Source organism: Oncorhynchus mykiss, chromosome 1 (assembly GCF_057628025.1).
Source record: "Oncorhynchus mykiss isolate SJ-2025 chromosome 1, ASM5762802v1, whole genome shotgun sequence".
Taxonomy (NCBI): Eukaryota; Metazoa; Chordata; class Actinopteri; order Salmoniformes; family Salmonidae; genus Oncorhynchus; species Oncorhynchus mykiss.
This window is the reverse complement of record NC_143022.1, coordinates 77106598-77122998: the sequence shown is the minus strand read 5'-3', so window position 1 is coordinate 77122998 and position 16401 is coordinate 77106598. Positions and strand designations below refer to the sequence as shown.

Below are 16401 nucleotides of genomic sequence, written 5' to 3'. Positions count from 1 at the left end.
AAGGTTTTGGGATAAACGCTGAAAATAAGGTCTGAGGTTAACACAGGTTTAGGAGATCTTAAAAATTTTGTTCTATGAGATATCAGTCAGTTAACATGACCTTTATGGATTATGAAGCCTTTATGTGCATTATGTGTTTTGTTATTACTTGAATGCTTCAAAATTCACAAAAAGTTAAGTTAGTTGATGATTATCTCATAGAACAAAATGTATAAGATCTCCTGAGTCTGTTTACTACAGACCTTATTTTCGGCGTTTATCAAAAAACCCTACAAAAATACAATTAATTTCCCAATAGGCTTTGTCCAACGAACCATGGCGAAATTAGTGCCTACAAAAATAGATCATTAATATAACTCTCTATTGACAATTGACCATAAACATTCAAACCAATTGACATACACTACATAACCAAAAGTATGTGGACACCTGCTCATTGAACATCTCATTCTAAAATCATGGGCATTAATAGGGGAGTTAGAAGTTGGTCCACCCTTTGCTGCTATAACAGCCACTCTTCCGGGAATGCTTTCCACTACATGTTGGAACACTGCTGCGGGGACTTGCTTCCATTCAGCCATGAGAGCATAGGGTGAGGTCGGGCACTGATGTTGGGCGATAGGCCTGGCTCGCAGTCGGCGTTACAAATCAACCCAAAGGTGTTCGATGGGGTGGAGGTCAGGGCTCCTTGCAGGCCAGTCAATTTCTTCCACACTGATCTTGACAAACCATTTCTATATGGACTTTGCTTTGTGCACAGGGGCATTGTCATGCTGGAACAGGAAAGGGCCTTCCCCAAACTGTTGCCTCAAGGTTGGAAGCTCAGAATTGTCTAGAATGGCATTGTATGTTGTAGCATTAAGGTTTCCCTTCACTGGATCTAAGGGGCATTGCCCAAACCATGAAAACCAGCCCCAGACAATTATTCCTCCTCCACCTAACTTTACAGTTGGCATTATGCATTCGGGCAGGTAGTGTTCTCCTGACATCGGCCAAACCCAGATTTGTCCGTTGGACTGCCAGACGGTGAAGCGTGATTCATCACTCCAGAGAACGTGTTTCCAATGCTCCAGAGTCCAATGGAGGCCAGCTTTACACCACTCCAGTCGACGCTTGGCATTGCACATGGTGATTTTAGGCTTGTATGCGGCTACTCGGCCGCGGAAACCCATTTCATGAAACTCCCAACTAACAGTTATTGTGCTGACGTTGCTTCCAGAGGCAGTTTGAAACTCGGTAGTGAGTGTTGCAACCAAGGACAGACAATTTTTATGCGGTACGCGCTTCAGCACTCAGTGGTCTTGTTCTATGAGCTTGTGTGGCCTTCCACTTCAAGACTGAGCCGTTGTTGCTCCTAGACATCTCCACTTCACAATAACAGCACTTACATTTGACTGGGGGAGATCTACTGTAGCAGGGCATAAATTTGACGAACTGACTTGTTGGAAAGGTAGCATCCTATAACGGTGCCACGCTGAAAGTCACTGAGCTCTTCAGTAAGGCCATTCTACTGCCAATGTTTCTCCGTGGAGATTGTATACCTGTGTGCTCAATTTATACACCTGTCATCAATGGGTGCGGCTAAAAAAGCCAAATCCACTAAATTGAAGGGGTGTCCACATATTTTGTATATATAGTGTAGATTGCAGATGATTTTAGCTATTAAACTTAAGCTGTGTTTACACAGGCAGCCCAATTCTGATATTGTTTCCACTAATTTGTCTTTTGACCAATCATATCAGATTTTTTCAAAGTCCAATTAGTGAAAAATTAAATGCATAATTTGGCTGCCTGTGTAAATGCATCCTAAAGTAGCTACAAGTAAATTGGTGGAATTTCCCTGCATTGGCAAAACTATGTACACCGTTCAGATTTCCTATAGCTGGTTTCCTCTCAGTGCATACTGGTTTTGGGCGCGCTAGGCTTGTTTACCGAAAAATGCGGTCACGTAGGCTATTGTCGACTTCAAAAGGAGAAAAGTTGGAAGGCACCTTCCTCGGTAGTATCGACAGTGTTAATTGTTATTCTTGAAGCTCCACCTCCACATTTTATGTTAATTTCAACGTTATTCTGCGCTGCGTGTGGGACTGCTTTGTAGCCTATCTGCCGCGGTCCAATGTAAATAGCCTTGGACAGCCACTAACTACACTGAGGGTAAACGGTGTTTGGAGAGAACGAAATCGTGATTATCTGATTATGTTATGTTGACAGCCAAGGAGCGCATGTCTGTGAATATATTATCTAACAAAACCAGAGAAGAGGAACTCACCTTGTATTTAAACATGGGAGGTCAGATAACAAGACATACCTTGTACGGTAAGGATATTTTACTTTTTTTTTTGGGGGGGGGGGGGGGGGGTAGCCTATATTCGATTATTGATTGCGTATATTTAGCAATAATAAAAACGTTGCTGATGTACAATGTAAATGTACAATGTAAACCTAGAGTCAAAAATTGCATCATTTGAGGATGATTCTAAATTGATTAAGTGTCAGTTTATCCCTCACAGAAAGAAATGAGTCAGCAAGAAAATTAGTTAAAGTATTATGAATGCTCTAGCTATGACTTCTGTGCTTTTTTTATGTTAGATGCATGCTAACGTTCAAACACAATTATAGCAATGCAATATTCTGTTATGTGCAGCAACGTGAATGTTCAAGAATTAACTTCGTACTTGCATAGTTGCAAATTGGCTGATGGTATTTATATCTCTTATTTTTTTTATTTGCTACATATTTTCTTTTTTACATATTTACAATTAATTTTTAAGTATATCTGGGATGATTGAGCCAAATAACTGGACTTTGAATATAACTGGATTTTGAAGTTATCAATGTGGAGAAATGGTGTTCCTTAATTATTATTATTTAAATCGTTTACCTTGCCTAGTATTTGTAAACAGTGTGCCTCATTGACTGCCCAAGTGTCCAATCAGTTGTCTGACACTCCACAAGACCATATGCAATGACATAACTAATCTAATTAGTAATGTTAAATTACTCTAAATTAATGCATATAGTCTGCACTTCTACTCTGATTATTACATTTTTTTATTTTAACTAGGCAAGTCAGTCAAGAACAAATTCTTATTTACAATGACAGCCTCATAGTGTAATACATTGTATTTGTTTTTTTGTCCCTTTTTGTCCCTTGTCAGATAGATCTCTATGATGAGGCTATAATAAGAGGTTCTAAACTTGTATAAACATTCATATTGTATTGGTCACATACACATATTTATCAGATGTTATTGCGGGTGTAGCCAAATGCTTGTAAAAGAGCCTGAAACAAGGTGTCTATTGGCACCATCTTGGTGAACGTCACAAACCGCTTTCCTAGCTATGCAATCCATTTTTCCTGGCTATGCAATGATACAGAGATTGTGTGCAATGTACAGTATATGATATACTTAAGCAATAAGGCCCGAGAGGGTGTGGTGTATATGGCCAATATACCACGGCTCAGGGCTGTTCTTAGGCGCAACGCGGAGTGCCTGGACACAGCGCTAAGCCATGGTATATTGGCCATATCACAAACCCCCAAGGTGCCTTATTGCTATCATAAACTGGTTACCAACGTAATTAGAGCAGTACAAATAAATGTGTTGTCATACCTGTGGTATACCACAACTGTCAGCCAATCAGCATTCAGGGCTCAAACCACTAAGTTTATAGTTTACATTATACCTCACAGGTAGGAGAGGTCTATTAGAAATGTGAAATTATAGTTGTGACAACCAGGGTAGTACACACCCTAGGCTTCCCAGTCAGGCAGCCAGATGCCTTTAGAGTCAGATCTAGGAACATCTTACTTAAACCCAGCTAAACCTTGACCATCAGCAGGTCCAATGTAAAACTGACATTAGATCAGTGGTTAGGGCCAACCTCCACCTGTCCCTTTCAGAGATGACACAGTGTGACAACCAAGCTGCTGTAACACACTTGCCCTGTGCTCTCCAGGGCTGCTGCCTCTGAGCTGTTGTCCCACATTAGCAGGTCACTGAGCCCTGATGTTTACGTAATGTCAAGTCTGGAAAAAAGACTCCAGAGCGGGGCAGCGGGCCAGGTGTGACTGCCTATGGCAGTCTCTGGCTCTGTCTATCCAGTCTTCACTGTTTGGTTGCCCTGACCAATCAATGACGATTGAGCTCTGAGCAATATTCCCCTTCCTTAACCTGAGTGCATGATGCTTGTCGTGGCACTTCTCTTTATCATGCCCAGTCTCTGCTCAATGTTATGCTTGACGTCTCTGTCTGGTTGCATTGCTCTCAAGACATGCCCAGAGAACCTCTGTGCAGTTGAGGAGGTAGGCACTGACCTTCTCAGACAATCCAATGTAATGCTGAAGGTAAATAAGCATAAAGAATTCAACTCTATCAATGTGGCAGCAGTAGTAGCAACAAGCAAAATGCATTTGGCATTTGATAGGTCTTTTGTAAACTAATTTTGGACCTTGAGTCAACCAAAAGTGTTTGTTTTGTATGTTCTGGCATGTCATGCATTATCATTTGCTTGGCCAGTGGTTGAATACAATACACCCTTTTATGTTGCCATCAAACAATCTGACATGATGAATAAAATATGGTTACTTGATTTATTATGACTTAATTTAGGACCATTGTTGTACATAGAGAACCATTCATCATTTTTATGTAGCCCAGGGACAGACGTGAATACCTCAAGTCAGTAGTGTATACTCTGACAAATAGGCTGTACTTTTCCTATGCCAGTTCAACCTGAACAATTCGTTGGAGTTCTCTTGGCAGCCACAATCTAAAAGAGTTTCAACAATGGAGAAAATAACTCAAATTCTGTGCTGCTTTATCTTTGGTTAATTTCCTGGTCAAAATGTGTTATTCAAATGATGCTATATGTACATCCATGGATGGATATGAGACTGTTTACCTTGCAGAATATTTCTGTCTTGAAATTGAAGTGACTGCACTCGCAGAAGGCCCATGATTCTCTGTTGCCAATATAAGCTGCCTAATTGAAATGTCTCCTGGGTACACTGAAAAGCTCTTGACCCCTATAGGTCAGGAGCAATAATAACTTTCTATCCCTAAGAAATTAGACTAGGGATACTCTCCCTCTCACACACACACACACGCACACACACACACACACACCCCTCTTAATTAGGCGAATGTGCTCCTCTAGTTGTTGATCCTTAGACCTTTTGATTTTTAGTGCAGTGACCTGGTGACAGGCCAGTGTTGACCTGCTCCCAAACCTCTGCTGGTTTATACTGTAGGTTTGTAAAGAACAGGTATTTGTGATATTATCTTCATATTATTATATATTATAAAATATTATTTGTGACTGTTAATTTGACAATCGGCTAAGTGCAAGTCATAAAACAACATTTGGTACATATGCCTCATTCCCACACAATTGTCTGTTGAATAAGTCATTATTTGAGATGATCTCACCAGAAATATCTTCCTGACAACTCAATGTCCTTGGCGTTGTTGTATTGCTTTGAAGGGAGATGTGAAAATGTGAATGGGGAAAAGGAGATTAGGGGAATAGCCTAACTGTTGATTTTTTGCGCATACAGTGGCACAACCCACGCCTTCTCAGTCTACAAAAAGGCAGATGTGAGAACAGTAGATTTGGAGTCAATTAGAGCTGCATTGAAGAATGTATGTGTAGGAGCTGGCTATTACCCATGATTCATTCTTTGGTATTTACTACAAGTCAGATACATCCCAAAGTAGCTTTGTAGTTGTTTTTTTTCGTGTTATGCTATTCTTTGACTCTCTTTAACTTTCTCACTCATTATTATTCACCATTCATTCAGCATTTTCCGTAATCATGGTAGCATTCACATCCACATCCACATGTAGAAGTGTTTAGAAACATATTATATTCTTATTTGCAATAAAAGTTACTCCAAAATGACACAATACATTATTTACCATTAATTTCTATTGGGCACACAACCAAAACTAAACTAACCAAAACACACAACCAAAACTAACTGCAAATGCATCCAACAAGTTTGTAGAGTCAATCAATCAAATTTATTTATAAAGCCCTTTTTACATCAGCCGATGTCACAAACCCAGCCTAAAACCCCAAACAGCAAGCAATGCAGATGTAGAAGCACGGTGGCTAGGAAAAACTCCCTAGAATGTCAGGAACCTAGGAAGAAACCAAGAGGAACCAGGCTCTGAGGGGTGGCCACTCCTCTTCTGACCTCTTCTGCCGGGTGGCGATGATAACAAAACATGGCCAAGATGTTCAAACGTTCATAGATGACTAGCAGGGTCAAATAATAATAATCACAGTGGTTGTAGAGGGTGCAACAGGTCAGTAGCTTAGCAGTAAAGTTGGCTTTTCATAGCCGATCATTCAGAGTTAGAGACAGCAGGTGCGGTAGAAAGAGAGATTCGAAAACAGCAGGTCCGGGACAAGGTAGCACGTCCGGTGAACAGGTCAGGGTTCCATAGCTGCAGGCAGAACAGTTGAAACTGGAGCAGCAGCACGACTAGGTGGACTGGGGACAGCAAGGAGTCATCAGGCCAGGTAGTCCTGAGGCATGGTCCTAGAGCTAAGGTCCTCCAAGAGAAAGAGAAAGAGAGAGAATTAGCAGGAGCATACTTAAATTCACACAGAACACCGGATAAAACAAGAGAAATACTCCAGATATAGCAGACTGACCCTAGCCCCCGACACATAAACTATTAGTGGAGGCTGAGACAGGAGGGGTCGGGAGACACTGCTGTAATCATTGCATGCTAGGAATATGGGATCAAATACTGAACTTTTGACTACTTGATTTATAAGAATCTTTAGGGTGTCAATACCTTTGACACCTACCTTTTTGAGAAAAAAATGGTTACTTGATAAACAAAATCTCTTTCTCTGAGCAATTGTATTAGTATAAAATATAATTTCCCCCAAAAAATGTAGCATACAATATAGCTCAGTATTTGAATTATTTATTTCAGACAGTCGATTATTGCTCATCTTTATCAAGGGTGTCAATAATTGTGGACCCCACTTTATATATTGTTGCTATATTCAATATAAATGCATATACATATATTCAAGACTCATGATCAAACCAGTGCTATATCTTTAACCAAAGCCTAAAGGTGTGTGTGTGTGTGTGTGTGTGTGTGTGTGTGTGTGTGTGTGTGTGTGTGTGTGTGTGTGTGTGTGTGTGTGTGTGTGTGTGTGTGTGTGTGTGTGTGTGTGTGTGTGTGTGTGTGTGTGTGTGTGTGTGTGTGTGTGTGTGTGTGTGTTTGTGGAAGGAAGGAAGCTAAAGTAATTCCACTCCCGAAAAATAGTAAAGCACCCTTTACTGTCACCAACAGTCATCCAATCAATTTGCTGCCTGTTCTTAGTAAACTGATGGAGAGAATTGTGTTGGGCCAAATACAATGCTATTTTCACAGAACAAGTTAACTACTGACTTTCAGCATGCATACAGAGAAGGTCACTGACTTAGATGACTGATGATTGCTTAAAATAAATGCATAATAAGGTGATCGTTTTAGCTGTACTGTTAGATTTCAGTGCAGCTTTTGATATTATTGATCATAAACTGTTATTGAAAAAACTCACTTGCTTTGGATTTAAATAACCCGCCATCACATGGTTGGAGAGTTATTTATCCAATAGATCCCAGAGAGGGTTATTCAATGGAAGCTTCTCTAACATCAGATATGTACAGTGCGGTGTCACTCAAGGCAGTTGGCTTGGGCTGTTCCTCTTCTCAATTTTGACAAATGATTTGCCACTTGTCTTACACAAAGCAAGAATCACTGTATGTGGATGATTCCACACTCTACATGTCAGCACCAAAAGCCAATGAGCTCACTGAAATTCTAAATAAGGAGTTATCAGTATCAGAATCTGTGATTAATAATAAACTGGACTTAAATAGGGTGCCTTCATAAAGTATTCACACCCCTCGACTTTTTCCACATTTTGTTGTGTTTCAGCCTGGATAAAAAATGGATTAAATTGAGATATTTTGTCACTGGTCCCATGGAGCTCAGTTGGTAGAGCATGGTGTTTGCAATGCCAGGGTTGTTGGTTCACTTCCCACAGGGGACCTGTATGAAAATGTATGCACTCACTGCTGTAAGTTGCTCTGGATAAGAGCATTTGCTCAATGACTAAAATGTAATACTAAAAGCATTGTATTTGGTTCAAAATGTAGCTAAAATCTGAACCTCAATGGTTATCGTCCATAAGCTATTTTTAGGAAACAATGGGAAACATAGGAAACAATGACAGAAACATTGTGTACAAAAAATAAATTAACAAAATAGCAGAATTGGTCAGGAGCCCGTAAAACAGCTATCAATTGCAGCGTCAATCTCCATGCAGCACTGGTCTCTCTGCTACTACACTGCAAACGGTACCGAGGCACCAAGGCTATAACCAACAGGACCCTGAACAGTTTCTACCCCCAAACAATAAGACCGTTAAAAAATATTATATTTTTTATTTCGCCTTTATTTAACCAGGAAGGCTAGTTGAGAACAAGTTCTCATTTGCAACTGTGACCTGGCCAAGATAAAGCATAGCAATTCGACACATACAGCAACACAGAGTTACACATGGAATAAATAAAACATAGTCAATAATACAGTAGAACAAAAGAAAACAAAAAGTATATATACAGTGAGTGCAAATGAGGTAAGATAAGGGAGTTAAGGCAATAAATAGGCCATGGTGGCGAAGTTATTACAATATAGCAATTACACACTGGAATGGTAGATGTGCAGAAGATGAATGTGCAAGTAGAGATACTGGGGTGCAAAGGAGCAAGATAAATAAATAAATACTGTATGGAGATGAGGTAGGTAGATAGATGGGCTGTTTATAGATGGGCTGTGTACAGGTGCAATGATCTGTGACCTGCTCTGACAGCTGGTGCTTAAAGCTAGTGCGGGAGATATGAGTCTCCAGCTTCAGAGATTTTTGCAGTTCTTTCCAGTCATTGGCAGCAGAGAACTGGAAGGAAAGACGACCAAAGGAGGAATTGGCTTTGTGGGTGACCAGTGAGATATACCTGCTGGAGCGCATGCTACGAGTGGGTGCTGCTATGGTGACCGTTGAGCTGAGATAAGGTGGGGCTTTACCTAGCAGAGACTTGTAGATAACCTGTAGCCAGTGGGTTTAGCGATGAGTATGAAGCGAGGGCCAACCAATGAGAGCGTACAGGTCGCAATGGTGGGTAGTGTATGGGGCTTTGGTGACAAATGGATGGCACTGTGATAGACTGCATCCAGTTTGTTGAGTAGAGTGTTGGAGGCTATTTTATAGATGACATCACCGAAGTCGAGGATCTTTAGGATGGTCAGTTTTACGAGGGTATGTTTGGCAGCATGAGTGAAGGATGCTTTGTTGCGATATAGGAAGCCAATTCTAGATTTAATTTTGGATTGGAGATGCTTAATGTGAGTCTGGAAAGATAGTTTACAGTCTAACCAGACACCTAGATATTTGTAGTTGTCCACGTATTCTAAGTCAGAGTAGTGATGCTGGACGGGTGAGCAGGTGCGGGCAGTGATCGGTTGAATAGCATGCATTTAGTTTTACATGCATTTAAGAGCAGTTGGAGGCCACGGAAGGAGAGTTGTATGGCATTGAAGCTCGTCTGGAGGTTAGTTAACACAGTGTCCAAAGAGGGGCCAGAAGTATACAGAATGGTGTCGTCTGCGTAGAGGTGTACCAGAGAATCACCAGCAGCAAGAGCAACATCATTGATGTATACAGAGAAGAGAGTCGGCCCAAGAATTGAACACTGTGGCACCCCCATAGAGACTGCCAGAGGTCCGGACAACAATTTGACACACTGAACTCTATCAGAGAAGTAGGTGATAAACCAGGCAAGGAAATCATTTGAGAAACAAAGGCTGTTGAATTTGCCAATTAGAATGTGGTAATTGACAGAGTCGAAAACCTTGGCCAGGACGATGAATACGGCTGCACAGTAATGTCTCTTAGCGATGGCGGTTATGATGTCGTTTAGGACCTTGAGCGTGGCTCAGGTGCACCCATGACCAGCTCTGAAACCAGATTGCATAGCGGAGAAGGTACGGGGGGTTCGAAATGGTTGGTAATCTGTTTGTTAACTTGGCTTTCGAAGACCTTAGAAAGACAAGGTAGGATAGATATAGGCCTGAAGCTGTTTGTCACCCCCATTGAAGAGGGGGATGACCGCGGCAGCTTTCCAATCTTTGGGAATCTCAGACGATACGAAAGAGAGGTTGAACAGGCTAGTAATAGGGGTTGCAACAATTTCGGCAGATAATTTTAGAAAGAGAGGGTCCAGATTGTCTAGCCCGGCTGATTTGTAGGGGTCCAGATTTTGCAGCTCTTTCAGAACACCAGCTATCTGGATTTGGGTAAAGGAGAAATTGTGCGGGCTTTGGCGGTTTGCTGTGGAGGGTGCCGGTCAGTTGACCGGGTTAGGGGTAGCCAGGAGGAAAGTATGGCCAGCCGCAGAGAAATGCTTATTGAAATTCTCAATTATAGTGGATTTATCGGTGGTGACAGTGTTTCCTAGCCTCAGAGCAGTGGGCAGCTGTGAGGAGGTGCTCTTATTCTCCATGGACTTTACAGTGTCCCAGAACTTTTTTGAGTTAGTACTAAAGGATGCAAATTTCTGTTTGAAAAAGCTAGCCTTAGCTTTCCTAACTGCCTGTGTATATTTGTCCCTAACTTCCCTGAAAAGTTGCATATCACGGGGGCTATTCGATACTAATACAGAACGCCACAGGATGTTTTTGTGCTGGTGAATGTCAGACAGGTCTGGAGTGAACCAAGGACTATATCTATTCCTAGTTCTACATTTTTTGAAGGGGCATGCTTATTTAAGATGGTGAGGAAGGCACTTTTAAAGAATAGCCAGGCATCTACTGACGGGACGAGATCAATGTCATTCCAGGATACCCCGGCCAGGTCAATTAGAAAGGCTTGCTCGCAGAAGTGTTTTAGTTTGACAGTGATGAGGGTTGGTCGTTTGGTCGCAGACCCATTACGGATGCAGGCAATGAGGCAGTGATCGTTGAGATCTTGACTGAAAACAGCAGAGGTGTATTTGGAGGGCGAGTTAGTTCGGATGACATCTATGAGGGTGCCCGTGTTTACAGATTTGGAGTTGTACCTGGTAGGTTCATTGATCATTTGTGTGAGATTGAGGGCATCAAGCTTGGATTGTAGGATGGCCAGGGTGTTAAGCATGTCCCAGTTTAGGACACCTAGTAGCACGAGCTCAGAAGATAGATGGGGGTCAATAAATTCACATATGGTATCGAGGGCACAGCTGGGGGCAGAGGGAGGTCTATAGCAAGCGGCAACAGTGAGAGACTTGTTTCTGGAATTTGTGAATTTTTAGAAGTAGAAGCTCGAATTGTTTGGGTACACACTTGGATAGTAATACAGAACTCTGCAGGCTATCTTTGCAGTAGATTGCAACACTGCCCTCTTTGGCAGTTCTATCTTGACGGAAAATGTTATAGTTAGCGATGGAGATTTCAGGGTTTTTGGTGGTTTTCCTAAGCCAGGATTCAGACACGGCTAAGACATCCGGGTTGGCAGAGTGTGCTAAAGCAGTGAGTAAAACAAACTTAGGGAGTAGGCTTCTAATGTTAACATGCATGAAACCAAGGCTTTTACGGTTACAGAAGTCAACAAATGAGAGCACCTGCGGAGTGGGAGTGGAGCTAAGCACTGCAGGACCAGGATTAACCTCTACATGTCCAGAGGAACAGAGGAGAAGTAGGATATGGGTACGGCTAAATGCTATACAAACTGGCCGTCTAGCACGTTCGGAACAGAGAGTAAAAGGATCAGGTTTCTGGGCACGATAGCATAGATTCAAGGCATAGTGTACAGACAAAGGTAAGGTAGGATTTGAGTACATTGGAGGTAAACCTAGGCATTGAGTAATGATGAGAGAGATATAGTCTCTAGAGACGTTTAAACCAGGTGTTGTCATCGCTTATGTAGGAGGCGGAACAACATGGTTGGTTAAGGCATATTGAGCAGGGCTAGAGGCTCTACAGTGAAATAAGACACTAATCACTAACCAGGATAGGAATGGACGAGGCTTATTGATATTAGAGAGAGGCATGCGTAGCCAAGTGAACATATGGGTCCAGTGAGTGGTTGGGCTGACTGGGAACATGGCGATTCAGATAGTTAGCAGGCTGATGCTAACAGTTAGTAGACCGGGGCTAAACAAGCTAGCAGTTAGCAGACCGGGGCTAAACAAGCTAGCAGTTAGCAGACCGGGTTAGCAAGCAAGCAGTTAGCAGGGGCTAGCAGTTAGCAGACCGGGGCAGGCAAGCTAGCAGTTAGTAGACCGGGCTAAGCAAGTTAGCCTTTGGGGGACGTCGTGATGGGGGTAAGTCTGTTTTTGCCTCTTCGTGCGGTGACGTTGATAGACCAGCAGTGGAGTTAGTAGGGTTCCAAGTAGCTCTAGGTAGCTAGAAGGCCTAGCAGGTTAGCAGAATGGGCCTTCAGAGGACATTGCGCCTGAGGGGCCTGTTGGAATCCTCGGGCACATTATGTCGGTATTCCAGTCGTAGAGAATTGGCGGGGTTCCGTGCCCCGTGCCGGCAGTAGAAGGGGTCCGGATATTGTAGCCCAGGAGTGGGCTTCGGTGGTAGCACAGGAGCCCTGTCCGGGCTAGCTTCAGGCTAATTGGTGCTTGCTCTGGGATGGAAACGCTAGCCAGGAGGTGTCACCCGGGATTGCGGTTAGCTAGTTTTGAAGATCCAGATGAAAATGTTCGGAGTTTGTGGTATGAATCTGGGGATATGGAGAGAAAAAGGTTTGTTATGCTTTTGTTTGAGTCACATTGTTCGAACTGACGAGAGCTTTCCGAGCTAAAGGTTAGCTGATGACCGCTAGCAATGTTTTGCTAACTGATAGCTGTTAGGTAGTTAGCTGGCTAGCTTCAGTTGAGGGATTCCAGATCCGAAGTAAATAGAAATACTTTAGAAAAAAACAGATCCATGCCACATTGGGTGAGTCAGGAGAGTATTTATAATTTGTTTAGAAATAGTTAGTCCAGGTAGCTATTTGGTAAACTATTCAACTAACTTTTTTGACTCATCACATGCACCGCTGCTACTGTTTTTTATCCACTTTATTCCTACTTATATGTATCATATCTACTGTTATATAAATATTCATACACATAGCTCATATAAACAAAGACATGCCATCGCAAGAACACATACACCCAGCCATAAGACTGACCCCCTCTGTTCTCTTCTTTCACGACCCCCTCTGCTCTCCTGTATCAGATTTCCAGACACACAAATATCTCCTTGTATAAACACACATCTCATCCCCCTCTACTGGTCGGGTCCCAAGAGCAAAGGACTTTTGCTGTGCACCAATGGGGCCCGCTCTGGCTAGAGCAAGGCCCGCCTCCAACCCTTTGTGACCAATCAGAAGACCAAAACGACAAGACTCCACCTACTTTATTCTATGTATAAAAATGAATGTAACCGTTGTATAAGGTCTCTTTTTCACCTGACTCCTTGCCGAGTTATATGAACTAGATCCGTGCACGTAAAACTGCGGGACAAGATATCTTTGACTCATTAAAACTGTCTTTTGTTACAACTGAAATCCACTCTGTCCAGCGTCCGTGATTTGGTCTCAACTCTCCAGTATTTAAACACTAACACTACCTCTTACCTTGAACATCGACTCGGTACTTGTACGCTGTGTATAACTAAGTTATCATTACTCATTGTGTATTTATTATTTATTTTATTACGTGTTTTACTTTTCTATTATTTATTTTTATCTGCATTGTTGGGAAGGGCCTGTGTGTAAACAATTCATTGTTGTTTATGAAGCATGTGACTAATACAGGTTTATTTCAGTTGTACATAAAGGGTGTGACCATTGAGCCAACTGAGGAAGCTAAACTCCTAGATATAACATTGTATGGTCAATTATCACGGTCAAGTCCTATTGATAAAGTTGCTGGGGAGAGGTATATCTGTTCTAAAAATATATTCTGCATTTTTGACACAAATCAACTGTACTAGTTGTTAAGGCTCTGGTCTTGTCCCATCTTGATTACTGTCTGGTAATAATGTCAAGAGCAGCAAAGAAAGACCTAGCAAAGCTGCAGCTGGCTCAAAACAGAGCAGCACGCCTTGCCCTTAACTGCACATACAAAAGTAACATCAACAACATGCCAGTCTTTCCTAGTTGAGTGTTGATGAGAGATTAACTGCTTCTCTTCTAGTTTTCATTAGAAATATTACTGTGTTAAATTCCAGATTGTCTGCATAATCATATAACATACAGCTCAGACACCCATACTTACCCAATAAGACATGTCACCAGGGGTCTTTTCACAGTCCCAAGTCCAAAAGGAATTCACGGCAACGCACAGTATTATACAGAGCCATAATTGCACGGAACTCCCTTCCATCTCCAATGACTGAAGCAAACAGCAAAATTACCTTAAAACAATCAATAAAACATCTCGTGGCACAATAGAGACTGAAATGATACACCTTATTCTTTAGTTGTATTGTTTGAATATCATTGTATTTTTGCTAAATTTGTGTAACTGTTCTTGTCTATCAGTGTTTTGCTTTGTTACTTGTCCTTTTTGTTTTTGTGTGGTCCCCAGGAAGAATAGGTGCTGCTTCGGCAAAAGCTAATGGGGATCTGAATAAACCAGTGCCAAATTGGCAAAATGTAGAACAACAAAAAAATGAATGGTGTGACAGGAGTTTACCAATTACTGATATTACCTCATTTTGTGAGTTTTTCACAGCTGTACAATTTCTCTCTGGTTACCAAGCAGCTCTTATCTCAGGTTGGCAGGTAGCCTAGTGGTTAGAGCATTGGGCCAGTAACCAAAATGGTTGCTAGATCAAATCCCAGAGCTGACAAGGTAAAAATCTGTCGTTCTGATGTATAGCAACCACTGTTGCTAGGACATCGCTGTAAATAAGAATTTGTTCTTAACTGACTTGCCTAGTTAAAAAAAATATGTATTTTCATCCAAGGAGAAAATCAAGATGACTAACAGACCTATCTTTTTGTTTGCACTCGTTGTTGGATTTCTGAAAATAGAGTGAGTTAAATGGTTCTTAAAGAAACATACAGGTAATAATGGAAATGAGGGATATGAAGTACAGTTCAAGTCGGAAGTTTACATACACCTTAGCCAAATACATTTAAACTCAGTTTTTCACAATTCCTGACATTTAATCCTAGTAAAAATTCCCTGTCTTAGGTCAGTTAGGATCACCCCTTTATTTTAAGAATATTAAATGTCAGAATAGTAGTAGAGATTTTATTTCATCACATTCCCAGTGGGTCAGAAGTGTACATACATTAAATTAGTATCTGGTAGCATTGCCTTTAAGTTGTTTAACTTGGGTCCAACGTTTCGGGTAGCCTTCCACAATTTTGGCCCATTCCTGACAGAGCTGGTATAACTGAGTCAGGTTTCTAGGCCTCCTTTTTGTAGGCCTCCTTGCTCACACACACTTTTTCAGATCTGCCCCCAAATGTTCTATAGGATTGAGGTCAGGGCTTTGTGATGGCCACTCCAATACCTTGTCTTTGTTGTCCTTAAGCAATTTTGCCACAACTTTGGAAGTATGCTTGTGGTCATTCTCCATTTGGAAGACCCATTTGTGACCAAGCTTTAACTTCCTGAATGTTGCTTCAATATATCCACATAATTTTATTTCCTCATGATGCCATCTATTTTGTGAAGTGCACCAGTCCCTCCTGCAGCAAAGCACCCCCACAACATGATGCTGCCACCCCTGTGCTTCACGGTTGGGATGGTGTTAATCGGCTTGCAAGTCTCTCCCTATTTCCTTTAAACATAACAATAGTCATTATGGCCAAAGAGTTCTATTTTTGTGTTGTTGTATGTGTCGAACTGCTTTGCTTTATTTTGGAATGGTCACAATTGTAAATGAGAACTTGTTCTCAACTTACCTACCTGGTTAAATAAAAGAGAAATTAAAATAAGTTTTAATAAGTTTTATTTTTGTTTCTTCAGACCAGAGGCCATTTCTCCAAAAAGTATGATCTTTATCCCCATGTGCAGTTGCAATCCGTAGTCTGGCTTTTTAATGGCTGTTTTGGAGCAGTGGCTTCTTCCTTGCTGAGCAGCCTTTCAGGTTATGTCAATATTGGACTCGTTTTATTGTGGATATAGATACATTTGTACCTGTTTCCTCCAGCATCTTCACAAGGTCCTTTGCTGTTGTTCTGGGATTGATTTGCACTTTTCTCACCAAAGTACGTTCATCTCTAGGAGACAGAACGCGTCTCCTTCCTGAGCGGTATGATGGCTGCGTGGTCCCATGGTGTTTGTACTTGCGTACAATTGTTTGTACGTGGTACCTTCAGGCGTTTGGAAATTGC

General features: G+C 41.7%; 1 protein-coding gene and 1 long non-coding RNA gene across 2 annotated transcripts in view; one reads left to right on the top strand and one right to left on the bottom strand.

The window, feature by feature from the left end:
* The first annotated feature begins 1728 nt into the window (after nt 1-1728).
* The window catches only part of LOC110529113 (E3 ubiquitin-protein ligase NEURL1), a 63718-nt gene continuing 49045 nt past the window's right edge, over nt 1729-16401 (top strand). Inside the window, exon 1 of the mRNA XM_021611256.3 lies at nt 1729-2316. Within this exon, the coding sequence (XP_021466931.2) occupies nt 2202-2316 (115 nt within the window). The 5' untranslated portion in view covers nt 1729-2201. The remainder of the gene's footprint in view (nt 2317-16401) is intronic.
* Nucleotides 6004-15543, bottom strand: LOC149985647 (uncharacterized). The gene is made up of 2 exons (XR_016497145.1): nt 13237-15543; nt 6004-12783 (listed from the first exon to the last, which is right to left on the bottom strand). It is a non-coding gene; the product is annotated as an uncharacterized LOC149985647 (long non-coding RNA).